Consider the following 27,858-nt stretch of genomic DNA (forward strand, 5'->3'; position numbering starts at 1 on the left):
AGGCCCGCCTACTTGGGCTGCAGCCCCTTGCGGGCCTTCCTGCTGCAAGGCGCGCGGTAGGAGGAACGGCTTGGCGGGAACCGGAGGAGAGCGTGCGGAGCCTCTCGTGCTGGCGGCAGCAACGAGTGGGAGCCGGGTTCCGGCCGCAGCACGCGGAACAGAGCAGAAGGTGGCGGGGCCCGGCGAAGCCAGGATGAAGCCCAGCAGCGAGGAGGAGGAGGTGGTGCGGGGTGTGGGCCCCTGGGACGAGTGCTTCGAGGTGGCGGTGCAATTGGCGCTGCGAGCCGGGCAGGTGAGTGCGGTGGTCGCGTTCAGACCCTCAGAGCTCTGAGGCACACCCGAGATGGACGGCGTGGGTGGGGGCGAAGTGAGTTGCAAGGACAGGGCCTGTGTTGTTTCTGGGGCTCACCTTTCTCTGGCCCTTCACCCCCACCCCCATCCCGCATCGGTAGGAGGCTTGCATGAGGAGCATGGGGTCGGCACCATGTGGAGAGGGATACAGCCATCGGGAAAACATGAGGGTCGCACTCCTCACTGGACGATGAAATGACAACCTCTCGGTACTTGACCTTGGCGTTTGAGTCACCTGGAACGCAAACGTCTCTCCCAGGCTAGAACACGGCAGTTGTTTCTTTTTAAGGACCAATCCTGCAGCTAGGTTGTGGGTGCCCCCACCCCCCCAATTTCAACCCCAGGCGCGTGGAGCTCTGGCTCGGTTGTAGCTGATTGTCCTTATCCAGGCATTCTGAGCCCAGACAGCCTAGGCTCCCAGCCTGAGAGCGCCTCCAGGGAGTGACTGGCACAGACCCGAGTTCAGGAAGAACTCGTTAGATTGCCGGAAGGATGGAAACCAGCGCGAAGCTGAAGAAAACCAGACTGGGTTTGAAAACTAACTGTGGCGCCTCTGTTTTGCTTTCTTGTTTTTTATGTTCGCTCCCTAACTGTTCCTTGCCCTCTCCAGCAGCGCCAAACTTTCAGGGTTGGTGGAGTGGATGTGCAGTGGGTTCCCAAGACGTCAGAGCAGGCCCCGTTTAAGTTAGGGCTTGTTCAGTGCTCTGCTCCTTAAAACATGTGCTTGCGCTCTGCTGACTTGGGGGTGGGAAGGAAGAGTTACAATAGTACTGTGGACAGAAAGGTTTATATCCAAAAAGCAGTATTTTTAGGTGTATCTGAAAAGACTCTAAAAGGGATGCCTGTTTTAAAAAGTGTTGCCACAGTGCTGGCAGAGCCCAATGGTAAAGTGGTACCTGTACAAAACCATTCCCAACATATCAATAGCCGGAAGAACAAATCTTTTGAAACTACCCTGTGCAACATGCAGTAAAAAAAAAAGGGGGGGGGGAGTCCCAGCTCTTGCCCAACAGCTGATAAAGCTTGTAGCCCAGGGTAGACACTTCCGGGAAACTACCAGCCCTTTTTTCCACCTCCACATTTCTGCAGCATCCTTCCAGAGACAGCTTTGTCAATGTATGTAGGGACTTTAAGATTCCACTACAGCTTTTTTTTTTTTCCTGGCAACTTTGAGAAGCAAATTTAGGACTGTGCAAAAGCATGTGAGTGAAGTTAACAGGTTCTGTGGCCTTTCAGATTTAAATCTTCAAAGAAATAGAGGCTTAAATAACTTTTAATATTCGGCGATGTTCATTGGAAGCTTGCAGAACGACAGGCACAGTTCTTAAGGGTTTTATAAATTTTAACCTAAAGAGATTGGTACTTTACAATTTCCCAACAACAATAAAATTTAAGAGAGAGAGAGAAAGAGAGAGAGGGAGAGAAAGGCAGTGAAGTGAAGATTCTGACATTAGGAGTCTGGTCAGGAAGCTCAGGACTCTAGGCTCCCTCTTGGGAATTATGCAGCTTCCTGCCTGCCTGCCATTGAGGGAAAGGCTGAGAGAGAGCAAAGGCACACAAGGTCACTGTAACCTGTGAAAAGAGGGAAAGAGTCTCTAAATGATGATGTGTAGTAATTAAGTACTGATCGTGGAGAAAATAGCCCTTAAGCAAGGCAGCCCGATGACAGTGAGTGTGTCGCCTCCTTAGCTACAGGCTCCACCTATCCCAGTGCTCTACTCTGTTGTGGACTACTCTCAGTTATCAGCGGAGGATCTCAGTGCTGGATGCTAAAAGGTCAGGGCCTCAAAGAGAGGGAGCTCCCAAGATATATGGCCAGTGTCCCCAGATTATGCTGTCTGTTCCCAGGCTTCCCTTGCTCCACCCTGGGAGAGCATCCCGTCAGCCTTGCTGGTCCCCTGTTCTCCGGACGCCCCCACCCCCACCCATTCCTCCTTTGCATTCCACCACTCAGTTAACCTCAGCCTACTGGAGTCACACCTGCCCTTCAGCAATCCCAGCCGTGTGTGTGTGTGTGTGTGTGTGTGTGTGTGTGTGTGTGTGTGTACGCGCGCGCGTGTGTACACAAGCAATGGCGTTGCAGGGGACCCCAGCCAGGGCCACCAGCACATGCTCTAACACTGAGCTACTCCCCTAGTCTCTACACTACTTTCTCCTTCTTTTGTTCTTTCCTTCCCTCCCTCCTGACCCGGTCTCCAGGTTGGTCTCATGGTCTCCTTGGCCCTGCCTCCCAAGGAGTGGGCTTATAGGTGTGCACCCCAGTGCCAGCTCAGTATAGTGTTTTCTGTGAGGGAATAAAAAGGTAAACAGCTTTTCCTAGTGCAAAACTGAAATTTATCATCAGTAGTTTAGAAAAATTATGCTAGTGCAATTTAAACTTTTATAGTCACCAACAAGTGAGAACTTTAAATTTTCTTTACTGTTGCAGTATTTCACACATTACTTGGACCATGAAGAAGAGCGTTGAGCAGGCTTGATCCCAGCTTCATGCATTAAGAACCTCTCTCTCTTCTACGCTGGGCACGGTGGCGCATGCCTGTGATCCCAGCACTCGGGGAGGCAGAGGCAGGCAGATCTCTGTGAGTTCGAGGCCAGCCTGGTCTACAAAGCAAGTCCAGGACAGCCAAGACTAACACAGAGAAACCCTGTCTGGGAAAAAAAAAAACCCTCTCGTCTGACCAGTCAGCATCTTTCTCATGCCCGCTGCCCCATACAGGTACATTCTCTCCTCTGTAGGAATGCCAGTGGCAGCGGCTGGGCCGTTGGTGTGCTGGACAGGAAAAGCACTTCTCAAAGCCATCCCTTTACAGGCTGGCCAACAGCAACTTACAGACAGCTGTGCCTGCACACCCCACAGATTGGTCTCATCGGACCTAAGTCTGTCTACTCAGACCTCCTTGCCCAAACTGCTCACACCCATTTCAGTACCAGCTGATACCAGGTCTGGCAAGGTTGGTCATGGATGAGAGAGACAAGGTCAGAAGTACAGTCAAAATAGCTGACTTCTACCCATTTGCAAAAGGTGATCTGGGGAGTTTAGACTATATTTCATTAGCTTTAAATGTCTTTTACATGTTTACTGACTTCTTTGGTACTATTTGTTTTAAAATCGAGGTGCTAGAAGGGTGTGGTGGCACACACCTTTTATCCCAGCATTTGGGAGGCAGAGGCAGGCAGATTGCTGTAAGTTTGAGGCCAGCTAGGTCTACAAAGAGAGTCCAGGACAGCCAGGAATACAAGAGAAACCCTGTCGCAAAAAAAAAAAAAAAAAAAAAAAACAACAACAACAATAATAAAATAAAACTGTGGTGCTAAAACACTGAAATTGATTCACCAATCAATATGTGTCAAGCAGTCAGGGACTGTATTTAGCCTTTGCTCTGGATGTAATGTGAGGTGTTGTGTGGAGTCCTGTGTGAGACTCAATGGCCAGAGCCCACCCAGCTGCTGCATAGATCTACATGCATATGACTGACTGAGCTGTGGAAAGAGGTGATGAAGAAAGATTGGTCTCGAAGGCTGAGGCGACAGTTTGTGTTGGACGGAAGCTGTGAGGAAAAGGTGCTAGGATGATATCAGGCATTTGGGCCTGAAAAACAGGTTTCATAGAAGATTTGCAGTGTCTTGCAGGTGGAGCAGGTGTAGGGATGTTCCGAGCTTATAGCGTGTGGATGGCCTGTGGTTCTCAGCAGAGCCTGACTGGATCCAGGTTACAGAGAGGTAGAATGCCACGAGGCCAGCCAGATGACTGCCCACAGGATGCCATCACCACGGCCTGGGCTCCTGCTGTTCTCTTTGAAAGAGTCCCTAGTGCCCCTGTATGAAGTCTTTCCTCTGGTGACTCCTTTCTCCTGCCTGGGCTGGGCTGAGACATCTGCCATTGAAGGAAGTGTGGAGAAAGAGGGTAGTGATCTTATGTTTCCACAGGCTCCCTGTCTGCTTTAGTCTCCGTGTCACCTATCCGCACACACACCAACAAGCTACTGCGCCAGAGCAGTCTCCTCCCCCCACCCCCATGTCTGTCTCCTTGGCTCTTGGATCCCAGCTGTGTGTCATGATGCTTGGCTGTTATGTTGGTGCTGGGAACCCCAAACTCAGGTTATCTACACACACAACAAACATTTCACTGACTTGAGCCTTCGCCCCAGTCCCAATTTTTATTTAACTTTAGTTTTGCTTTGTTTTGTTTGGGTTGGTTTTTCCCTGATGACGAAGGGGCTCAAGAACTTTGGATCCTCTTTGTATTTCTCACACCCATTTTGCTAGCAAAAGCTAGCTGAGGAAAAAAATGAGGGTGGAGTGCCTTTCCCATGGAGGGAAGACTTGCAACTGTGCCTGGTACACATTTTGTATACGAAACATTAACCAAGGGCTCTTTTGGAGAGGAGAAGAAAGTCTCGCCAGGGGTCTCTCTATACCACACGCTGTAGATTGGAATTGTGAAAAAAAAACTTTTTTAAGCACACACTAACTTGTTGCTGGTAGAATGATTAAAAATCTCTTTAAGAGTGAAGGGGAAGCCAGTCAAGATGGCGCACGCCTTCAATGCCAGCACTCGGGAGGCAGAGGCAGGCAGATGAACCACTGTGAGTGTGAGGCCATTCTGCTCTAAAATGCAAGTCTAGAACAGCCAAGGCTACACAGAGAAACCCTGTCTCGAAGAAAGAAAAAAAAAAAAAAGACTGAAGGGGAAAGAGTCATGAAAAGAGGCTTAGAAAACAGTACATACTAACTTGTTGCTGGCAGAATGATTAACATCTCTAAGATTAAGGAGGAACGAGTCATGGGCACAGGCGTTAGCAGGTACTCAGCATACACCCCTATGTCCCGCTGGAGCTCAGTCATGGCTACAGAGCAGGGTGGAAGGTTCTTAAATCTTACCACTTGATTGAAAACATTCTTTCACCTTTCCTCTCAGTGTGGGAAGACTTAGAAGTTAAATTTTCTTTTGCTTCCTTCCTTCCCTCCCCCTTTTTTTAAACATACAGAGCCAGCCCAGGAATCAAACATTTCTCAGCCTCCGATTTTAGGTTCCTGTTTGACATTTGCATGTAGTATGTGTGAAATGTCTGGTCATGAGCCATTACATTTTGTCAGATCTGTATTCTTAGAAAAACCAGAATGGTGTGGGAGTCTGGGAGCGTGCTGGTCAGCATGGGCACCTGGCCTGTACTCTTAGAACAAGGACACTGTGGCTCTGGCTGCCAAGTGGCTGTTGAACTCAGAGCTCTGCTTGTGAAAGGTAGCCTATCCCTTATTCTGTCAGTGATAAGAAATCAGTAAGAGCAAGAAGGTGGTGAGCCCACAGCCGATAACTCGCCGGCTGAGTTAAGAGAATTTGTGTGGCTTCCTTGTGTGTGGGTCCAGCGGGCAGGCACCATACAGGGCATGCTGCTGGGGCTCACCTCCTTGGCTGTGCAGGACGGGCTTGTCCTGAAGCTGCTATGGTGAAAGGCTTACTGCTTTGGAAAGCACACCGTCCAGGGAAGAGTCAGACAGTCTTCTCTCCCCCTAGTAGCCAAATGCTATGGCTACCAGGCACTGACCCAAGAGAAGGGGACTCAGCCAAGACCTAGGTGTGATAAGGTGAGATTGGAAGAGTAGTTTGGGGGTGGGGGTTGGGGAAGCTAGGGATGTCGTCATAACTAAAAGGGACATTGTGTCCAAAGAGATAGAAGAGAGGAGACACACAGGAGGGTGCCAGTGAGGGACTGGGCCTGGCATGGAATAGTCTCAGGTGGCCTCAAGGCTTAGTGCAGTTCAGGATGGGTATGAAGGGCCTGCCACACAGGGGTACCAAAGGTTAGTTACCTCGCTACTTTTTTTTTTTAAGATTTATTTATTTATTATTATGCATACAGTGCTCTGCTTGCATGTACTCCTGCAAGCCAGAAGAGGGCACCATATCACATTTCAGATGGTTATGAGCCACCATGTGGTTGCTGGGAATTGAACTCAGGGCCTTAGGAAGAGCAGGCGGCGCTCTTAACCACTGAGCTATCTCTCCAGCCCTACCTCGCTACTTTTGTGAAATCCCCACACTCAGAAGTTGGGGCAGAAGGAGCACAGTTCAGTACTGGCCTCGCCTGCATAGAAAGACCCTGTCTCCAAGAACCAGGGCGGTGGGGTGGGGAGAAGACCAGGACCTGAGGGAGGGATGCCCTAGGTAAGGAGGATACACTGTTGGAGGGCACAGGCACGTTCCATCCCAGTCGCAGCCACAATAACACAAAAAGCCAAAAGTGAACGGCTTGTTTTTGGGGGGTTTTGATTTTTCTAGACAGAGTTTCTCTGTGTAGCCTTGGCTGTCCTGGACTCTCTGTGTAGACCAGGCTCGCCTTGAACTCACAGCGATCTGCCTGCCTCTGCCTCCCCAGTGCTGGGATTAAAGGCGTGCGGCACCATGCCTGGCTGAATGGCTTGTTTTTTTTTTTAAAAGAACACAGTACAGCATGTCACCACCCTCGCCAATCCACACTGTACAGATTCTTGTAGAAACTATAGTGAGGTGAGGCCTGGTGTGGATAGAACCTTTCGAGTCATAGTGACAAGCCCCCAAGATGCCCCTAAGCTCCACAATCAGCTTTTAGACCTGGAAAACCAAGCTTGTAACTATCCCGGAGGTTAGTCACAAGAGTGCTTACTAACGCCTTCCAGTGTGGTTAGTGGGCGGCTCAGTGTACAACAGCGAGGCATCTTTTTCTGCCCCATCAACAAGTGTTCACAGAGCCCTTTGGGTGTGGCTGCCCTTGCAGAGGCTCACACCTGCCTGTGGGAGGTGGACACAGAATGAGGGGGTCCTCCCCAGTCACTAAGTGCCGTGGGGAGCCTACAGGTTACATTGTGTAAGTCAAGAGGAACAAATGCTGGTCTCTGTGGGAGGCCCCTTGTGGAAGAGGTGATATTCTGGCTGAGTCAGAAAGAAGAATGGTGTGTTAGTCACTGACCCCTTGCTGTGAAGAGACACCATGACCAAGGCAAGTCTTATGAAAGAAAGCATATCATCGGGGCCAGCTTACAATGTCAGAGGCTTAGTCCATTATCATCATGGCGGGGAACATGGCGGCCCGCGAGGCACTGGAGCAGTAGCTGAGAGCTACATTCTGACCCACAGGCAGAGAAAGAGACACACAGAGAGAAACACCAAGACTGTCAGGGGCTTTTGAAACCCACTTACTCCAACAAGGCCGCATCTCATTATCCTTCTAGTCCCTTCAAACAGCAAGCACTCAGATATGTGAGCCTACTGCGGCCATTCAGATCACCATGTGAAAACGGGAAATTTTGGCATCAAAAGCCTCATGGAAGGATGCTAACCTTAGCGCGACAGCTTGGGAAGAAGGAGAGTGGATGTGAGAGACAAGGCCTTGAAGCGGGGCAAAGTGCGTGCAAGACCCAAAGAGGGGCTCTGCTTGTGGAACCCCAGGAAGCCAAGGTTCTCTCTCCTACGCCTAGGGCCCCTTGTGACCACCCTCGCTGTCATTAGCAAGGATTCTCTGAAGGTGCAGAGGTGTCTCTGTTTGTGCCCTCAAAGAAGAGCTTGCCACGTCCAGCAGTACAAGAGGGAAGTCAGGGTAATTAATCTGTTTGTTTCTCTTTTGGTTGTTCATTTATTTATTTATTTATTTATTTATTTTTATGAGACAGGGTTTCTCTGTGTAGCCTTGGCTGTCCTGGACTCGCTTTGTAGACCAGGCTGGCCTCGAACTCACATCGATCTGCCTGCCTCTGCCTCCTGCGTGCTGGGATTAAAGGCGTGTGCTACCACGCCCAGCTCTCTTTTGGTTTTTCAAGACAGGGCTCTCTGTTACATAGAGAGCCCTGTCTGTCTGAACTAGACTTGAACTCACAAGAGATCCACCTGCCTCTGCCTCCCAAGTGCTGGGAGTAAAGGTGTGCGCCACCACTCCAAGCCAGGGTAATTAATCTTTGAAAGCAGCTCTGGGGCTTCCTGAAACACAGGGGTTCTGTTTCTAAAAGGAAGAAGGGGAGGAAGAGGCCCACGGCCAAGTCCAGAAAGTTGCCACACTGCTCCCTCAGGGCCTTGACCACCCAGGATAGTGAGGGCCGTCTGTGCATTGCGCTGGGGAGACGCGTGGTTATGGAGGTACAGCTGGCCGGGTGTACAGCTGTGGGGGTGAGTGCCTAAGGCAGACTGAGTTTGGCTCTGAAAGCAGAGTAGTGGATGAGGCCATGTTCAGGAAGGCCCAGAGGAGAGCAGATTCCAGGCACATTGGCACCTTTGTTAGCACAACCAGAAAAAGGGCGCCAAGAGAATGGACGCCTGGGTGGGTGGCCAGTGTTCACACAGACATCAGCGGTCCTGTTGGAAGAAACGTGGCAGGAAGCACGCTAGCAGCCTGTGTGCCTTCCATTCCTGAGCAGTTACTGTACTCCAGGCCCAGCCCCACACAGGCAGCTAGGCAGAGTGTCAGGGATCTCTTGTTGCAACGAGAGCAACGCAGCCAAGTACAGATCGAACAAGGCAGCCGCGGGTGGGGAGAAGGGATAAAGGACCAGGCTGTGCAAAGGCCCTGGGTGGAAGCAAGTCTTGCTACGATCAGCAGGGAAGTCGGAATCAGATGGAGGAAAACCACTCTGCATGATACCCTGTGGAAGGTGAGGTAAGAGGCTGGCCAGTGGTCTGGCCGTGTAGCATTTGGGGGTTTTTCTGGCAGCAGTACGAAGAAGCTATTGGGGGATTTCAGAGCTTTTCTGATCATTGTCTTAAGTCCTCAATCCAGCTTCTATGGGGAGGCCACATGGGTGTGAAACTGAGATAGCCGACTGGTTTCGTGTCTGCTTCCTCTCAAGCAGGTCCCAGGAGGCACTGGTTCAAAATGGAGGCGTCTCTCTGAGCACACGTACATGCACACACTTGTACATACACACCACCTGCCAAGTGAGACTGTCCCAACCTCCTAGGTGACCCTCCTTGCTCCAAGGTATGAAAACTGCCCTGGCTCCTTACCATAGTGGAACTTGCCAGAATGTTGATCTCAGACCCCAAGCCCCAACCTAGCGACCGGTCTTCTTTCTACGGGATTCCAGAAGCTCTGTTGCTGCCTCGTCCTTGAGATGGACCCCTTTCTCCTGTCTCTCTCTTACTGTCTCTTACTTTCCCCTGCCTCTCCCACCACAGCATGCACATTACCCAGCTACATCTGCTGCTCCCACACACAAAACCTCCCTCCTGTATAAGATATCCACACAGTGCCAAGTAGGCTGCCTGGACTGGCCCGGAATTTGGGGTTCCTGGAGGATGTCAGGTCCTGTGCGAGCTAGACATTGAAGACTGTTGAGTTTATGAGCACCTGTGGATCGGTTTGCCAAGCCATGCTGTGTGCAAATTGGTTTTGTAAGAGAGTTAGCAAGGTGGTAATGGGCAGGATATTGCACAGTGGCGACCGGAAGCCCTGCAGTGCAGGACGGAGGCCGGCAGGATGTGAGCAGTAGTGGTGAGCTGAAGTTAATGGACTGTAGGGGACCTCTTGGATGTTTGTGCTGTCCATCACATTAAAATCTTCTATCGTGCACATCTGTTGTTTTTGCAGCCCAGATTAAAAACCAGCACCTACCTAGGTAGGCTCATCTGGGAAGGACTTTGAGGCTGAGCAGGCAAGAACTACCACGGGGAAGGTTGAAAGTAGAGACCGCTAGATGTCATGTTTGTTTGTTTAAGACGCCATTTGTGGGGGGCAGGTAGGTGGGCCAGCAGGTTAGGGTACCTGCCACCAAGCACAAGGACCTGAATTTGATATCTGGGACACCCCGACTCCTGCAAAATGTCCTCTGACCTCCCCGCATACACTGGCTCATGTGCGCCCACACAGAACATACACAAAACAACAGAAGTGAAAAGTATCTTAAAAGAGTCCGTTTATGAGCCTCCTTTGCACTGAGGACCTCCCCACCTTGGCATCATCAGGGCACAGTGTGGGCCAAGTAGTGCTGGCCAGGTACCGGCTAAGTGTCACAGTGGGCCCAGGGTGTCAAGTGTGAATAGCCAGTCTGTGGGTCAGTACTGTTTTGTTAATTCATTATGTATGTGTGTATGGGGTGGTATATATGTTCCACGGTGCACGTGTGGAGACGGGAGGACAACTTTGTGCATCCTGTTTCTCTTTCTGCCTCTACAAGGATTCTGGAGACTGGACTCCGGTCACCAGGCTTATGCGGCAAGCACTTTATGCCCTGAGCCAACTTGCCAGTCCCTCATGACACGTTGGGGAAAAATACATGATTTGGGGACCTGTCAAGTCTGCTCAGGTGTCCTGACTTCACCACTTCTATTCAGTTTTGGACAGACAGGCAGACAGGCAGACATAGAGAAAACAGCCCCACCTAGAACTGGAGGTGGCAATTTTCATTCACAGACTGGAACTGATCCTTCTGAAGCATCCAGAGATACTGACTGCTCTGGTTTCCTGTTTGGGTCTCTAGGGGGTTCCTGGAACTCCACCAGGGCAGCAGAAATGGTGCCAACTAGGCCTTACCCTATGTTTAGACATAGTGGGTTCAATCCAGATGTGCTGGCAGCTTGCCTAGCTGTAGAGCCTGCCCTTGTGGTCCCTGAGGAGCCTCCAGTGTCTTTGACGTGTCCCTGTGGGCAGCTGGCTGGTGCTGTCCTGCATACAGCCGCAGAAGCTAGCCTCAGCTCCTAGGACACAATTCAGCTCTCGCGGGGGTGTGCGAAGCTTGCATTTGCAAGCACATCACGTGGGTGCATGGTACGTAAAGTGAGTCAGAGGAAGGCTTTCACATACACACCTTGCAAATTTGAAGTGTGAATTCTAGGAGGTTAACCTGTGTTCTGCTTTTATTTTGGCGGGGGGTGGGGTGGGGGGGAGGGCGGGTTCCTGTTGATAAACCCCAGCCTTTTAAAAAATAACTTTCTTTCAGAGAAAATTTCTCTCAAAGGTACTTTCAAGTGGCATCTGAGTAGAGAGTTTCAAGTGGAGAGCCTGGCTTGGGAACAGAGTAGGGGCTGGTGGTGGAGGGTTCTAGAAGCCCTGGGAGCTGGGTGTGATGGGATGAGTCACTGGTGGAGGAAGGGAGTAACTACAGGCCCTGGCCAAAGCCAGCCAGTCCACCAAAGAAAGCTGGGGTCCGTGGGAAGGAGACCCACAGCTCTCACTGCCTCCTGTGCTGTTTCAGATCATCAGGAAAGCCCTCACTGAAGAAAAGCACGTCTCCACAAAAACATCTGCTGCAGATCTTGTGACAGAAACAGATCACCGAGTAGAAGATTTAATTGTTTCTGAGCTGCAAAAGCGGTTCCCTTCCCACAGGTGAGTGCTCTCTCAGGAGGCACACCCCAGTGACTGTCACCTCACAGAGGCCGAGGTACAGCTGAGAGGCACTGACACTTGTCCCTGAAAGGCAGATGGGAAATGTTAAGTAACCAAGAATAAGCCCTGGTCCCTCCATTTTCAGGGGACAAAACTAATTGGTTCTACTCTCTTGTTGTTGTTATCCATCTATGATTCTTTCTTTCCTTTTTTTTTTTTTTTTTTTTTTTTTTTTTTGGTTTTTCGAGACAGGGTTTCTCTGTGTGGCCTTGGCTGTCCTGGACTCACTTTGTAGGACTTTTTTTTTTTTTAATCACCTATCGAGATGGTTTTCATCCTTTAGTTTGTCTGTGTGATGTATTGCGCTTCTATCCTGAGGTCTGGTTATATCGAGTAAGACATGACTTGCAGGTTTGAACCAACTTTGCATCCTTAGGATGAAACCAACTTGGCTGGGATGTAGGATCTTCTCAATGTGTTCTTGAATCATCTGCAAATACTTCGTTGTGAATTATTGCATTTTGTAATGTTTGTTTTCAGTCTTTACCCAGTTTGGGTGTTCAGGTAATACTGTATTTGGTTATTGAGACAGTACTGACTTGGTAGAATGAGTTCAGTGAGGTTCTGTCTGTCTTGTAGAGCGGTTGAGAAGTGGTGCCGTTAGGTCTCCCTCAGAGGCTTAGTAGGTTTCAGTAGCAGATCCGTCCAGTCCTGGGCTTGTACTTGTGGAAGGACTTTCAGTCACTGCTTCAGTCTCAGTGCTTGCTGCAGCCTGTGTAATCTGTTTCTGTCTTCCCGTTTTAATTTTGATAGGGTTATAATTAGGAAATCTGTGCATTTCTCTTTTACATAAACTGGCGTATTCTGGGATCTCCTGGATTTTACTGGAGTCTCTTCTAACCACTCCTTTTTCATCTCTAATTTTATTATTTCCTATTTCCTCTTTATGTTTGCATAGGGCCTTGTCAGTTTTGTTAATCTTTTTAAGAAACTAGCTGCTTGCTTGAGTCTGTGTTTTCTTCTCTTCATCTTCTTTCATTCATTCCGGTGACCTGTCACCGGTACAAACCCTGCGGTCATCCTTATCCTCTTGAGTGATGCATCCAAGATTGTGAGGTTACCTCAAGCTGGGGGAGAGGATGGCAGCTCACTGTGTCCTACTGCCTTCTGCCCCCTTGAGGTCACTGTGACCTGGTGTCCTGTGGTGTGTCAGCACAGGGCAGTATTAGTTGAATGTGTAAGTTACTCAGGACATAAAACTGGGTCCTGGACGTAGAAAAGCCCATTCCTGCCACCAAAGCATTTGCCACACAAATGTCCAGTCGTCTTCCCAAGATGCTTTGCCCTGGAATGCCCTGTGGGCCAGCTGGTGGACACGGGGCTGCAGCTGGGAAGAGAGGACCAAATAGCATCAGTCAGCTCCTTCATGGACTGAAGAGACAGTGGTGACTCACTTGACACCACACTCAATAGCCAGAAAAGAAGAAGGTCTCAGAAGCAGTTGACTGTCAAAATTACGTGGAGAGCTTGGCTTTGCGTTCTATCTTTGCACCACTTCTGTCTGCTTGGTCCTGCATTCAAGCTTTGGCACCCACTCTTTGTGTCTGTTTTTAAGAGTACAATGTGTACTCTGCAGAGCTGGAGAGTTGGTTCAGCGGTTAAGAGCACTGGCTGCTCTTCCAGAGGACATGGGTTCAATTCCCAGAACCCATATGGCAGCTCACAACTGTCTGTAACTGGTTCTAAGGGACCCAACACCCTCACACAGACATACATGCTAGCAAAACACCAATCCACATAAAATAAAAATAAATAATTTTCTTTAAAAAGAGTATGGTGTATTTTCTTTTAAAAAACATAACTGTATGACACTATAGGAAAGGCCAGTAACTACAGAAGACCATGCTGAAAAGACTTTTCCTTAAGACTTTTCCCAAGGCCAGGTGTGGTGGCCCATGCCTGTAATCTCAGCATTCAGGGAGGCAGAGGCAAACAGATCACTGTGAGTTCAAGGCCAGCCTGATCTACAAAGGGAGTCCAGGACAGTCAAGGCTACACAGAGAAACCCTGTCTCAAAACAACAAAAAATAAATAAAAATGTAATTGCTTATAGATGAAACTAACTTAGGAGACTGTCTACAGTTATAAGACATTGAACTGAAGGGTGGCTGCTTTAAGACTTTTTTTTTTTTTTACCCTGAAAAAAAGGTGGAGTTAGCCTGGAGCTGAGAAGGCACAGAGCCAGGATGTGCCAGTGAGGTTTGAGAGTCACTCTTACAGGACAAATAAGTACATAATTAAACAAACAAACAAAAAAATTCTTTAAAAAAAAAAACTGCCCAAGAAAAGTGGCAGAATGAACGCCACATTCAGGGCCACCTAAATGAGCCAGGTCTTTCCAATCCCACGCGTGGGTGGGGGAGAAGTGGGAGGAGCTTCCCTGCCTTTGGCCGTCCTTTCTGTGCATGTTCTGCTTGAGGTTTTGGCTCCTAGTGGGAAGCGTTGTTACAGAGGGGCCAGCCCGGAGCCCCCCCGCCCCGTTGGAGACAGCCAGTGTGGCCCTGAAGGGGCACGTAAGGGAGACCACCATGAGGACAGGGACCACATGACACATCCTGACAACTATACTGCTCCCTGGGTCCGGCCCCTATTTTCTCCCGAAGGGAAGCAGAGACCAGGGAGGGAAGGGTAAAAGGTCCCAGTGGGGAAGGGAGACGTGGGTGACACGTGCCCTTCTATGGCCCAGGTTCTGCTCTGCATGAGAGCAAGATCCCTTGGTCCTCTGTTGCCTCTCACTCACCTAGCTCCGTGCAGAATTGGGAACCAAGTTTTACTCGCCTCTGTGCTCTCTCAGGCGCTCTGCACTCCTGCATCTCTACCTGGCCCGCTACATTTACCGTGTGTGCCTCCCAGACCACAGCAGTGAGACACTCTGTTCTGGGAAGTGTTGGGGGGTGTTTGGTACTGGGGCTGGAACCCAGAACCACTCCGTTTCCCTTCCTTCCAAAGCATCAACAGCGAGAGTTACGCTTGTTGGGAGGGGCGGGGGGAGGAGGAGGTTGCATGTTTTGGTGTTGAGGCTAGAACCCAGAGCCCTGTGCTTGTTACATACGCTCTTGTGCTGAGTGATGGACATTGACTCAGGCTGAGACCCCTGCCTCAGCAGGTTCATTGCAGAAGAAGCCACAGCCTCCGGAGCCAAGTGTGTGCTCACCCCCAGCCCAACCTGGATCATTGACCCCATCGATGGCACCTGCAACTTTGTGCACAGGTGAGCAGGAGTTGGGAGCATGTGGCCTCTCGGTTTCCTTTTCAACACGGTAAGTTTTGAAAACTGAAAATGTGGGTGGTTTCTAGTCTTGTACGAGAAAAATTAGAATCTTGATATTAAAAAAAAAAAAAAAAGGTTTCTTCCATTTGTGAATCTAAAGAATATAGAAGGAAACTTTGTTTTAAAAAATATTTTTGGCAAGGCGCGTTGACATGTGCCTTTAATTCTAGTACTCAGGAGATAGAGATAGGTAGATCTCTGTGAGTTCAGGCCAGCTAGGTCCATGTAGAAAGACCATGTCTCCTTTGTATATGTGTTTGGGAGTGCATGTGTGCATGGAGGGAGGGGATAGATAGAGGCTTTTCGGGGAGTTGGCTAGGTATGGTGGTGTGCACCTGCTATCCCAGAACTTGAGAGTTGGAGACAGAGGAGAGTCAGAAGTTCGAGGCCAGCTTGAGCTACATTTGGGGGTTTTGTTTGTTTCTTTCCTTTAGGTGTTCTTGGCTAGTACAGGCCTATACTCCAAAGCCCAAGATGTGATCACAAGCTTAAGATCAGCTTTCCCTATACTTAAATATTTTACCGTACTTTAAAAATTAAAAATGTGCTGTGGGCACAGTGGTGCATGCCTGCAATCCCAGCTCTCAGGAAGGCAGAGGCAGGCAGATTGCTGAGAGTTCAAGGCAGGCCTGGTCTACAAAGTGAGTCTAGGACAGCCAAGGCTACAGAGAAACCCTGTCTCAAAAGCAAGCAAGCAAACAAAAATTAGGAATGTAATTGCTTATAGATGAAACTAATTTAAGAGACTGTCTACAATTATAAGACATTGGGCTGGGGGTTAGAGAGATGGCTCAGAGGTTAAGAGCACTGTCTGTTCTTCCAAAGGTCCTGAGTTCAATTCCCAGCAACCACATGGTGGCTCACAACCATCTATAATGTGATCTGGTGCTCTCTTCTGGCCTGCAGGGGTACATGTAGGCAGAACACTGTATACATAATAAATAAATCTTTGAGAAAGAGAAAGAGAGAGAGGTTGGACTGAAGGGCGGCTGCTTTAAGACGTTGTTGCCCCTGGAAAAAAGGTGGAGTTAGGGTAGGAGGGCTGGAGCTTAGGAGGCAGAGCCAGGATGCGCCAGTGAGGTTTGAGGGTCACTCTTACAGGAGCCAAACCTCATGCCTGCAGACAGCCCTTATGAGAGTAAGGCTGAAGAGTTAGAGGTCCCTGACAGTGACAGGGATGGGAACTGTGTATACTTGGCCACAGCTGTGTAGAAGGAGCCAAAGGCCCCGAAGTACAGTAGATGACATGGCTTCCACAGAGGGCAGGTATATTTAACCTTTTCCCTGGAGATATTTCTATGCTGCTAGCCCTTCCCCACCCCCAGCCCTATACTCACACATTGTGTATACACCACATTGAGTAAGTGAACAGAGCCAGGTGGGGTGCCTAGCTCTCAGGCTGCTGTGAGCCCCCGTGTTACGCTGACATGCAAAGTAGTACAGTAAGCATGACCACTGTGTAGTGGCTGTTACCTTGAGGACTCGGTCATGGCATGAACAAGAGGACCCTTTTGGTGCTGTGGAGCAGTAGTGTATCATAACCCCTCCTCTCTGTAGGTTTTGCTCAGTGATGCACCTCTCCCTTCTGACCCATTTGTCATCATGACATCCCAGCTAGGGGCTACATGGTCACGTTAGGGTCTCCTATGGCTCTGGTGTCCTTGGGGTCTTCCTGATCAGCAGCCCTCGAGGGAATCTGGGGCTGGAAAGAGTGCTGATGACAAACAGGCTCTAATAGCGACCTGGCAGTCCCAGTATGTCCAACCACAGCTGCAGCCTGTGACCTGGGCCATTAGAAAGCCTGCAGTGCTGGGCCCTGGCCAACATAGCTGAGGGAAAGCCGGGAGGCGCCTGCCTTGGAAGCAGGGAGCCTCGGCCTTGCCTTTGAGGGTTTCTGTGCTGCATTCTGCTTGTAGTCTCGGTTGGTATTTTTCCCCTACAAGTCCACAGTATTTGCCCTTTCCTTCCCCCTTCCTGTTTTTTAAGCTCCTATGATCTTCACACAAAGGAGAGATTATTTTGAGACACAGCAGCAAACTGACGGAACTAAAAAAAAAAAAAAAAAAAAAAAAAAAAAAAAAAAAAAAAAAAAAAAAAAAAAAGCGCACACAGACTGTGGCATAAAAACCGTCCCTCTACCACTGGCTCACCATGATGTTGCCTGCTGGGAGCTCCAGCAGGAGACGGGCTGGGGATGTTAGCACTGGTGAAAGGTTACATCTGTCTGGTAGCTGCAGCCCAGGGTGTGTGACGTCATCTACCAAGTCCTCCGCATATGCTCTGACATTAGCCTTGGTCTATTAGTGAGAACCAGCAGTGGGGTTGTTGGGATCATCCCCAGTTAGTAGCATTCGGTCATCGCTAGATCACCCAGTCTCAGCACAGCTTCCAGAACACTGCTATGGCTTCAGGCTAGCTAACATACAGCATGGCTAGCTAAGCCTGTTTATACTGGAAGCAGTGAGTGAAACTGGAAAGTCACTTGGAAGATCAAACCCAGCCAGAGCGCAGAAAAGTCCTTGTGTGTGGGAGGAGAGCCTTCCCAGGCCCACAGATACACACAGCCTCTGAGAGCCAGTGTCCCGACATTACCTGTGACCCATTCTGTCTTCCCTTGCAGGTTCCCCACCGTGGCGGTCAGCATCGGATTTGCTGTTCACCAGGAGGTAATGTGGCCCTCCTTGTTTGGTTCCAACCTCTGCCTTGCTCTTTGACATGTGCCTTAACCATGACGAATATGTCCAAGTATGTATTTTTCAAACCCAAGAAAGTAAAGAAGCACAGACCAATTTTTGTAGAAGTGTGGCTTTGGAGCTTATATCCTAGGGTGGGCCGGCTCTGGTCTTTTTGCCGTGGCCTAGTCATAAGCTGCTGTGGAAAGCAATGTTCTGAGCAGATGGTCCGAATGACTCTCATCTGACCCCTAGAGCGTGTGATCTAGTCACAAACAAAAAGGAGCGCCTATTTTTGGATGACATTTTTCATCTCAATATTCTTTTAATTCTTCTTCTTGTCCTCCTGGCTATTAGTATGAGAACGTGGCCCCATCAGGATTCCCAGGGACTTTCTGAACTAAGCCATGGCGTGAGACCTGAAGGAAAGGCAGAGAGGCCAGTGCAGGAAGTCAGCAAGAGCCTTGATTTCTTGTAATAGCATAAGCAGAGTTTGGGGTGCCATGTCTTCCTCAACTGCGCCTTGTCGAAACAGCACAGCATTGCCTTCCTCAATATCAGCATATGTCCCCCTCATGGGAACAAGGCCTGCACATACCTCAAAGCACTTTTGTTGTAGAAACTTAAACATTTTAAATATTGCCAGTTGGGTAAAGAATTGACCAGCCACTGGTTTCTCTGTTCAGTATTGTCATGGAGACCAGTGAGCCACCAGGTTATCATAACAGGAGTCAGGCCTTCCGGGAAAGAAGACTGGGGGCCACAAAGGTCAGACAGGTCCTCGCCATGGCTGAGCCTTACTCTTCTGCCCTGTGTTTCTAGTTACAGAGCACAGGAATACTTTTTTCAGTCATGGCCCAATCTAGGAAGCAACTCCTCCTGCCCACAGGACATTTCCTTTGATCTTGGGGGCCTTGTCACAGGTAGCCAAGACTCACACAATTCTGATACCTGGACTTGGGTATCAGGGTGTAGCCAAGGTCATGGGAGCGGGCAGGTAAGGGTTGCTGGAGAGACACACACTGTTGGAAAGTCCTCTCCAGGAATTAAACCTGTTCTATAAGCAGAGTACCCATTTCTGGGTGGCTAAGCTTACATCAAGGCTCCCTAAGACCCTGCTAAGGCATCCTGCTGGGCTCCCTAAAGATGGGCGTGTGGTACCAAGCATATTAACCCCAGTGGTGAAATAGAGGCAGAACGCTACCTGTGAGGCTCATCACTTTCACGTTGACCTCTTCCTCCTCCTGCTGCTACTTGTTGGGAGGTGTTGTCTGGTGTCACTGTTGATTCTGCCTGCACAGGGACCCTCTCTGGGCAGTAGCCATGCTCCCTGGGGCTGTCCATGATGGGTCCCTGGTTCCTATGGATGTGCGCTCAGCTCCTCACTAACCAGCAACCTAAAGGATGCTTAAGGCGTGTGGTTTGTTTTTGTTCTGTTTTTGTTTTTCCAGTCACAGTCTCCTTGCCAGAGGAAGGATAGAGAGCTGAGAGGCCGTTCTAAAGAATGAAACTTTCAATAGTTTATTATGATCGTTTTAATGCAGTTTTATTAGTATTAATACAGTTTCAATATGTCCGCTTAAGAAGCGGCTGGCTCTTCTGTCCGGTGTAGTTTGAAGTCTGTTTTTCTCCATTCCTTTTTTGGCAGGCCATTTCTGTCCCATTGTCACGATACTAGCTCCAGCTTTAAGAGGAGCCTTCACCTTTTAGGTCTCTGTTACTTCTGTGTCAAGGAGTGACGTGCGTTCGCTTTCTTCTCCTGCCCCTTATAGCTGGAATTCGGAGTGATTCACCACTGCACAGAGGAGCGGCTGTACACCGGCAGGAGGGGCCAGGGTGCCTTTTGCAATGGCCAGCGGCTCCAGGTCTCCAGGGAGACAGGTGGGGTTCATTCAGCTCCTCTTGGGTTGTTTCAGATAGAGACAGGTGATGAGAAACCCCCAGTGTCGCTATTACACAGGTAGTGGTGGCCATCTTCAGCAGAGAGTTCTGCCTCTTTCCAGGGATGCCATCTCCCTAGTGGGAATGGATAAAACTCATTCTGTGCGATGGCGATGCCTGTGTGGTTCAGGAGCCGTGAATGCATTATTGCGTCCTCTTGGATCCATCCTCTCTAAAGTGGCAGTTACTGGTTACAATTTGGCCCCGTAGGACTAAGAGAACAGCTTAGCCCCAGGGCCAGCAGAGGATCCAGGCACAACTTACTGGTACCCGTGACCACAACCAGTGCATGTGGTCTCTGACCCGGATGTCGGAAGAGCGAGCAGCCGTGGGGACGAGCTGTGTAGAGAAAGAAGCAGACTTTGCATGTGCCTCGGGCCTGCCACCAGGACTAGGGTTGTCTTTTGTTTTCCTTAATTGTAGAGGTTTCCAGATACTGATGGTTCACTCTCAGGAGGTAAATCTCGGAACTGCTCGCCATTAGCGGTGTGCCAGCTGGGAGTTCTCCCTCCTTCCTTTGTCCCACAGTGATTCAGCTAGCAGGTTTATGATGATGACGACGATGATACATACGTACAGTAGGCAACAGAGAAATGCCGGAACTTTTGTGTATGTATCATTGGTGAGGTGGCTTCATGGCAGTGTGCATAGTCAGAGGAGAAAAAGGATCCTAGAAGAGAAGCCGTTGTAGGAGAGGAAGACTTTAACAGCCCCTGAATGGGTCACATAATTGGGTTTGGAGAGGTGGTGAGGGCCGAGGGTGGAGCACTCGCCTAGCAGGGCCTCAGTCACTCAGGCTCTGCAGCACTGAGCAGCCTCTGCTCTTGTCTGTGGCACATCATAAAGCGCCCCAGCCTCCATCGTCCGTGCTTTGTGTTCGCTGACACTGTTTGCCTCAGTCCCGGGACGTCAGCACTTGGCTCCCAGCCTGCCTGTCTTTTTTACCAGCCTCTTCGCTGTGCCGGTTGTTGGTTCATCTTTTCACAGCTCCTCTTAGTCCTCCCTGGTTAATGCTGGTGTGCCAATCCAGCCTCGTAACCATGGGGGGCAGCACCACCCGGCCTGTGAGGTACTGATGTGAGGTTGGATGCACTCATAGGACTTTGGGGAAGAGAGGTTGGCTGTGAGAGTTCTGTGTGGGCTCTGAGCAAGGGAGTGGAACTCACAGGGGCTCTGTGAGACACCCAGGCAGGATGGTTGGCAAGTCAGTGCTCTGACCTGGAGTAGGTGAGGAAAAGTACCTTGCCCCATTTCTCCTTCTGCTAGAGTGTTTAGTTTGGCTGTGGGGTGGTGTTAATTCCAGCCATGCTGGCAAAAGGCATCCATCCAAGCCTAGCTGGGAAAGGCAGTGTGAGGAAGCCAGCCATTAAACATGCTCGGGTGAACTTTGCTCCAGATTTCATTTGATAGACACTGAACTATTCACACACCCACTTCCTGGTTGGCTGCCTTCACAGTTCAGTCAGGTGGTGACTGCAGGCTCTGATAGGTCCACCCACCTCTGCTCTGGCCCCTCCTAACCCTGAAGGGTGATACTTGGTCTGACTTCCGCTCTCCTGGGCCCGTCCCCCCTCCCCGCCCCCACCCATAGGCTAGCACCCAGGGAAAGAAACTTCTGTCTCTAAAGCTCCGGCTCCTACTGGTCACCTGCCTCTCTTCTGCCTCTGCACACTGCCGTACTATGCTCTCCCATCGCCAAAACACAACCGTGACTTGAAGTCCAATGAGTTCTGGTCACCTCTGGTCACAGGTGTGAGTGCTCTGGGCAGTATGCAGACTGACTGGCTTCAGGTCCCTGTCTGACTCCTGACCTGACGCAGGCCTAGAGCAAGTTAAGTGACCTCTCAGAACTCACGTTGACATACTTAAGCACCATCTGGTGGAAGATACAGTGAGTTGTAGAGGCTGGGCAGGGTCTTAATAGGACTTTAATCCAGTATTGGGGACGGGGATGGGGGGGGTGGCAAAAGCAAGTGGATCTCTGTGAGTTCAAGGCAATCCTGATCTGCATGGTCAATTCCAGGACTGCCAGAGCTACATAATAGAAAGACCTTGTGTCAAAAAACAAACAAGCAAACAAAAACCTGTGACTGTAGGTAGCAGGGACGTGGAGGTACACACCTCTAATCCCAGCAGGACAGTTGAAGTTTTAACTGTTGGGAAAGATACAAGTTTTCTTTCTTTCTTTCCTTCTTTTTTTCTTTCTTTTTCTTTTTCTTTTTCTTTTTTCTTTTTAATATCTCAGTTGCAGTTTAATTTTTGTAAAACTTTTCAAAGTTATAAACACAAATTTTGAGAACTTCCTAAGCCTTTCACATAAGTAAATTTCAACCTCACATAGAATGTTCATTTTCTGAACAACTTAGAGTTTATAGAACTTACCACAGTATCTCAGGCAAATGAGAGTTCTGCGGGCAGGTAGCAGTAAAAGTGTCAAACCTGATCAGCAAGTATCTGAAATTCTCTTGTTTTGATCTTGAAATGGGCTCTCACTGATGTAGACCGGGTCTGCCTTGAACTTGCAACAGTCCCCTCACCTCTGCCTCCTTAGTGCTGGGTCACAGGCCCGCACAATCCCCCCTGACACAAGTTCTCCCCGATTCCAAGCTCCACTTGAATTCGTATCTGGTAGTGTTGGTAACTGAAGCGGTGGGCTCACTTTCTCACTGCCAAATACTCAAGTCCTGACCATTTTAGTTTATCAAAATCCTCTGGCTGCTTGTTTCCTTACTGGAAAGGTTATTTAAAAAAAAAAAAAAAAAAAACTCACCGTTCAAGATTTAACGCATTTGATAGTATTCTCGGCTTTGTAATTGTGACAGAAACCTGCCACTTCCCACTGTGCGCGACAGGAGAGCTTCTGTGCCTACTAGGCGCCAGCTGGGATGGTGAGCTCATGGGCTACTTTGAGGGGGACACCTACCTCCCCTGGTTGCCGTTGTCATCTGAGTACACAAGGCAGCATAATGAAGAAGACAAGTGTGTCTTGATTTAACGGGGCAAGTGCTTCTAACGGAGCAGCCCATGGTAAGCGATGAGAGCCATACTTTGAGAGTAAAGTCCTACTTGGCTTCTCAGGGCAGGTTCATGAGAGTGGTGTCCCTGCTTCCTTGTGTTCATTACAGCTTGTCATTGACCTTATGGCTTGTAAGTCTGCTTTTCTAGCAATAAAATCCAAAACTTGCCTTACTGTGTCAGATCTCTATAATGTCCCTGTTGTGCGCTGGCAGACAGTGTTGGTGAAAGACAAACGGTTCAAGGATGGATTTCTTTTTAAGACAGGGTCTCACTGTGTAACCCATTCTGGCCTTAAATTCAGTCTTCCTCTCTTACCCTTCCAAGTACTGGGATTATAAAAGTGCCGCCATATGTGATGGCACTTTGGCTTTCTTCTGCTTGTGAGGGACGTTGGTTCTCTTCCTGGATGCACATGTTCTGGGGTTTTTGTTTGTTTGTTTTTCTCTCCAGACTACAGTAATTTTATAGAGGTAGACTTCAGAGCTGAGTCAGTCCTCCTAGGGACATAGTTCTTTGATATTTTACATCTCTTTTTACTTTAGTATTCTTGAATTGTAATCATTAGTATTTTTTTTTCCTTAACTCTGTTGCTTCATGTTTTGTCTTTTGGGAAACTGGTGTCAACCTGTTACAGTATACAGATACCCTCAGAGTCCAGAAGAGGACATCTAGTCCCCTAAAGCTGGAGTTACAGATGCCCTCAGAGTCCAGAAGAGGGCATCTAGTCTCCTAAAGCTGGAGTTACAGAAAGTGGCTGCAAGCCATCCACTATGGGTGCTGGCAGCCAAACCGTGGTCCTCTGGAAGATCAGGGAAGTGTAACCACTGAGCCACCCTTCCCTCCAGCTCCTAGTTTGTGTTCCTTTTATTCATCATCTAAAATATTTTCCTTTTTTTTTTTCTAAGCTCTGTGCCCTCTCATTTTGAGTTTTGCTGGGTGTTTGTTTGTTTGTTTGTTTTGTGCAGTCTGTTTTTCATGCTATTTTTGTTTAATAGGTAGATCTTCAGAGGTTCTTTTATTGACTGTTTGAGATGGTATTCTGCCCACTTTGTTTACCTCTTTACAGTTGTGTATAGGGTTCACCATGGTTCACTGTATTATAAAACAAGAGTTTGCTTGTATTGAAGAAGTCAGGGAATCTGGAATGTGGGTGTGGAAGACTCTTTTGGAGGTGTTACATAGAGTAAGGCCTGCTGAGTACAATGACACAGTAGAGGCTGCTTCCCTTGTCGTTGGGGTAGCTGAGGTTTCCTCCTAAGCACGTCTAGTGTGGCTCCATCCTGCCTGCAGTATGGCCTGCTGAGACAGGACCAGGTTGGCATATGTGGCGAGACAAGGACAAAATGTTCCTGACTCCCCAACAGCAAGACTCAGTCACGTTCCTACAAGCCACGCTCTCAGCTCAGGTACCGTCACCTCGGCCCCTCTGCCTCCAGGTCACACCACGGATCCCAAGTCAGCTTCTGCTGTGATCAGAGCAGACAAAAGTTTTTTAAACCCTAATAGAAAGATTTATCTGGGGCTGGAGAGATGGCTCAGCTGTTAAAGGTTAGGCTCGCAACAAAAAATATAAGATTTATCTGCTGAGGTGTGAAAAAAATGCGTGTTCAAACATGGAATATTGCCAGTGTGGGAGCATTTGGCAGCTGTTTCTTCGTGCCATTGGACTCTCCTGAGGCCCTTTTGTTCCTCTATATGATGGGGTGTCCCTGAGAGGGGAATGGAAAGTGGCTCCTCCGCATGCAGTACCAAACAAAAATAGCACAGGGCAGTGACAGCTTGAATTAGAGCAGGTCAGTTTTGGCCCCTGCCCATTACAGCATAAAGACCACACAGACTCAGCCACTCTTGAGGGATCTCGAATGATTCCATTAGAACAGGAACTCAGTCTTTGTGTTGATGGGAAATTCTTTCTTGCAGATCTCGCGAAGGCTTTGGTTCTGACAGAAATCGGGCCCAAACGTGACCCCGATACTCTGAAAGTATTCCTGAGCAACATGGAACGGCTGCTGCACGCCAAGGCTCATGGGTACAGACCCTCAGTCCCGTAGCCAGTGGGTTGAAAACCAAGTGTGCTCTTGGCTAAACACTCCCAAGAGATGTGAAGAGGCACCGAGAGGTAGGACAGGAGGCTGCTGACACCAGGCTCAGAGAGGCATGGCGGTGTGCGCCATTGCCTACAGAGAACACTGGCTGCCGGGTGTCAGGAAACAGATGGGTCCCGTGTCCTAGTCTGTATTTGAAAGCCAAATAAATAAGTTTGGGTCCCTCAGTCAATGAGTCTTAGGGTCTTTAGAGTTTCTCAGTGGCCTTGCTTTGGACCGAGGGTGACTGTCTTAGTTACTTTTCTATTGCTATGGTCACATACTGTGACCAAGGCAACTTACAGAAGAAAGGGCTTATTTGGGGCTTACAGTTTCAGAGGTCAGAGTTCATGGCTGTCATGGTGGGAAACATGGAAACAGGCAGGCTTGGTGCTTGGAGAGCTGAGAGCTCACGTCTTGAGACAACAACCACAAGGCAAAGAGAGATAACTGAGAAAGCTGTGAGCTTTTGAAACCTCAAAGCCCACCCCTGGTGACACGTTCCCTCCAACAAAGCCACACCAGTCTTTTCCAAACAGGTCTGTCAGCTGGGGACCAAGGACTGAAATATATGTGCCTGAGGGCGGGTGGCCGTTCTTGCTCAAACCTCCTCAGTGTCCAACTGTTCCATGTTGCAGTTTATAAACAGGTCGGATCCCTAGTCTAGGACAAATGTGGTCTATGGGCCACAGGTCGGGCATGCCTGCTAGGTAAATTGTTGGTTATCTATTTCTCCTATGTGCTTAGATTAAGATAACTCCATCCTCCCCTTGCCCCTCCTTCTATGTGGTAACTAACCACCAGCCACTTGAAGGTCCTACATGTAACTTCCCAGGGTTCAGTAGAGTAAGGACTTCAGGCCTCTGGCCGCACTGGCCACAGTCACACTTAGGAGCCCCTCGTGACCAGTCTTAGTGCAGTATGCTAGCGTCATTGTGGAAGAGTCATCTGCCCAGGCCACTCACTCCAGGCCTGCCCTCTGTACCATGGGATGGCTGGCAGAATCCAGTGGCTCATTTCTGAGTATGGGGGTGTACCTACTAAAAGCTGGGGGGTGGGGGAGGATAAGCCTTGAGCCTGCCATGTCAAGGCATGCCCTCTCACTCACCCACATCCGCCCTCCGCTGCCAGGGTCCGAGTCATCGGAAGCTCCACCTTGGCACTGTGCTACCTGGCCTCGGGTGCTGCTGATGCCTATTACCAGTTTGGCCTTCACTGCTGGGACCTGGCAGCTGCCACAGTCATCATTAGAGAAGCAGGTGGCACCGTGATGGACACCTCGGGTAAGCTCCATGGCCCTTGACCACCCTCCCCCTTATCTTACCCAGCAGGCGACGCCGAATAGAGCGAACCTGAGGTTGGAACCACGTTGGATCCCCCCCACTTTCTCTTAGTTCTGCAGACAAGACCACACCAGGATGCATGGCAGGCGGGGGCCAACCATAGAGGGGCTTTGGTCCTGCCCTTCCTCACACATAGGTTAGGGTCACTGCAGCATTCCACAGTCACCACCACGGACAGTTTCCCATGGCTTCCACAAGCATCTAGGTCAGCCTAGCGCCCAGCAGGAGGTGGCCTGTTCTTCTATCTTTGTGCCACCAAGTCCCGGCCACGGCTCCTCCTTTGTAGAGCACACATGAGCCCCATTTGCCTCTGATCAGTTACTTAGTGCCCAAAGCTCCCTCCCCTGAGTTCTGGCAAATCTTGCTAGACCCATTTTTCCTTCTTGGTTTTAGAGGGTTTTTTGTTTGTTTGTTTGTTTGTTTTATTTTGTTTTAAGATTTATTTAGTTATTATGTATACAGTATTCTCCTTGCGTGTGTGCCTGAATGGCAGAAGAGGGCACCAGATCTCATTGTAGGTGGTTTTAAGCCACCATGTGGTTGCTGGGAATTGAACTCAGGAACTCTGGAAGGGCAGCCAGGGCTCTTAACCTCTGAGCCATCTCGCCAGCCCCGGTTTTAGAGTTTGTTAGTAAAAGTGCTATGGCCACTTTTAACTATTGGGTGTAGAGAGTGGCTCTTCTGTAGTTTATCCTATTTCTCTTTTGAGGGACTTGAATCTCCTAGCAACGTATAAAAAGTGAAGTTGTGCTGGCTTTTTGGCAGTGAACTGTACAGGAGGACAGCCTCACACTAAAAAAGCACCTCACACTCCGGGTTTTATCGTTCGAGCACCTTGGGGCCTGCATCTGTGTGCATTTGTCGCCTCGGGGTGTGATTGATGACTCCTATACCGTGCACCTGAGAAGATGCACAGGGCATGTGGGAAGGCAGGCTTGGCCCTCCCAGACTTACTAAGTCCAGGAAGTCCCTCAGACCTCTCAGCCACAGCAGCCTGCTGTGTGGTGAAATTCAGGACACTCCACTCCCATCCTGGTCTCATCCAGTTTTGCATTTCACAGAACCGTCATGCCTCTTAAGATGGGACAGCTTCGGGGCTCAGTTCTGTGCAGCCCTTGGCTACTTTCCCACTAGGGTAGCAAGAGTCACCATGCCTCCCACACAGCCAGGTTCATTTCTTGGCTGCTTGTTGGGTACTGGCCCCAGGACTCCACCTTAGGCCTGTGGGCTGTTTTTCTCTGCACTTATATACATGAGAAGTTGCTGTGTACTAGTGTTGTGCAGGTTCCCAGGGATCAGATGTCTGCCCTCTTCTCTGCCTACAGGTGGACCCCTTGACCTCATGTCATGTAGAGTCGTTGCCGCTGGCACCAGAGAGATGGCAGTGCTCATCGCTCAGGCCTTACAAACTATTAACTACGGACGGGATGATGAGAAATGACCCAGCCACACATGGAACTCGGCTCGAAGGCTGAAATTCTGCAGCTCCCTGGGAAAGAGCCGTCCCAGTGGCCTGGGCTCCAAGGCAAAAAGTCCGCCGTAGCTCTCGCTGGGACTCGGTGCTTAGCCGGTATCTCTCTAATCTCACGTAGCCCTTTTCTGGTCGGTACATGTTCTTTGATCAGAGCCAAGCCCAAATCTCTTGTGAGGTGTGTATTAGTCATTCATCTTGATTATTTTTCCAGAATGCAAATCTCAGGTAATAAAGCTTTAGAACTTGCTCTCAGGCCCTCCCCTGCCCATGGTAATACAAAATGCAATAAATCAGAATTACAGTGTTCTGCTTTTTGTCCCCTTCCAGCCTGTGGTTCTCAGCCTTCCTGAAAC

The 27,858-nt window shown here is 49.4% G+C and overlaps 1 protein-coding gene across 2 annotated transcripts; it reads left to right on the forward strand.

The window, feature by feature from the left end:
- On the forward strand, window positions 1–27,801 carry Impa2 (inositol monophosphatase 2). 2 transcript variants are annotated; one of them, XM_051163480.1, is made up of 8 exons: window positions 1–292; window positions 11,509–11,642; window positions 14,806–14,913; window positions 17,594–17,639; window positions 19,418–19,526; window positions 24,525–24,633; window positions 25,820–25,971; window positions 27,357–27,801. In XM_051163480.1, the coding sequence occupies exons 1-8, from the start codon at window positions 194–196 to the stop codon at window positions 27,470–27,472; spliced, it is 873 nt and encodes a 290-aa protein (XP_051019437.1). In that variant the 5' UTR covers window positions 1–193; the 3' UTR covers window positions 27,473–27,801. The 2 variants fall into 2 exon arrangements, with proteins under 2 accessions (XP_051019437.1, XP_051019438.1); XM_051163481.1 differs by having other exon boundaries at window positions 14,809–14,913.
- The last annotated feature ends 57 nt before the right edge of the window (window positions 27,802–27,858 follow it).

Source organism: Acomys russatus, chromosome 20 (genome assembly GCF_903995435.1).
Source record: "Acomys russatus chromosome 20, mAcoRus1.1, whole genome shotgun sequence".
NCBI lineage: Eukaryota > Metazoa > Chordata > Mammalia > Rodentia > Muridae > Acomys > Acomys russatus.

What these genes read in the sequence shown, in the direction of transcription:
- Impa2 (XM_051163480.1), top strand. Translation starts at nt 194, where the DNA reads ATGAAGCCCAGCAGCGAGGAGGAGGAGGTGGTGCGGGGTGTGGGCCCC. An exon ending in CCAGGTCTCCAGGGAGACAG is followed by an intron (nt 19,527 to 24,524) that starts GTGGGGTTCATT and finishes TCTTTCTTGCAG; the next exon opens with ATCTCGCGAAGGCTTTGGTT. An exon ending in CTGCACGCCAAGGCTCATGG is followed by an intron (nt 24,634 to 25,819) that starts GTACAGACCCTC and finishes CTCCGCTGCCAG; the next exon opens with GGTCCGAGTCATCGGAAGCT.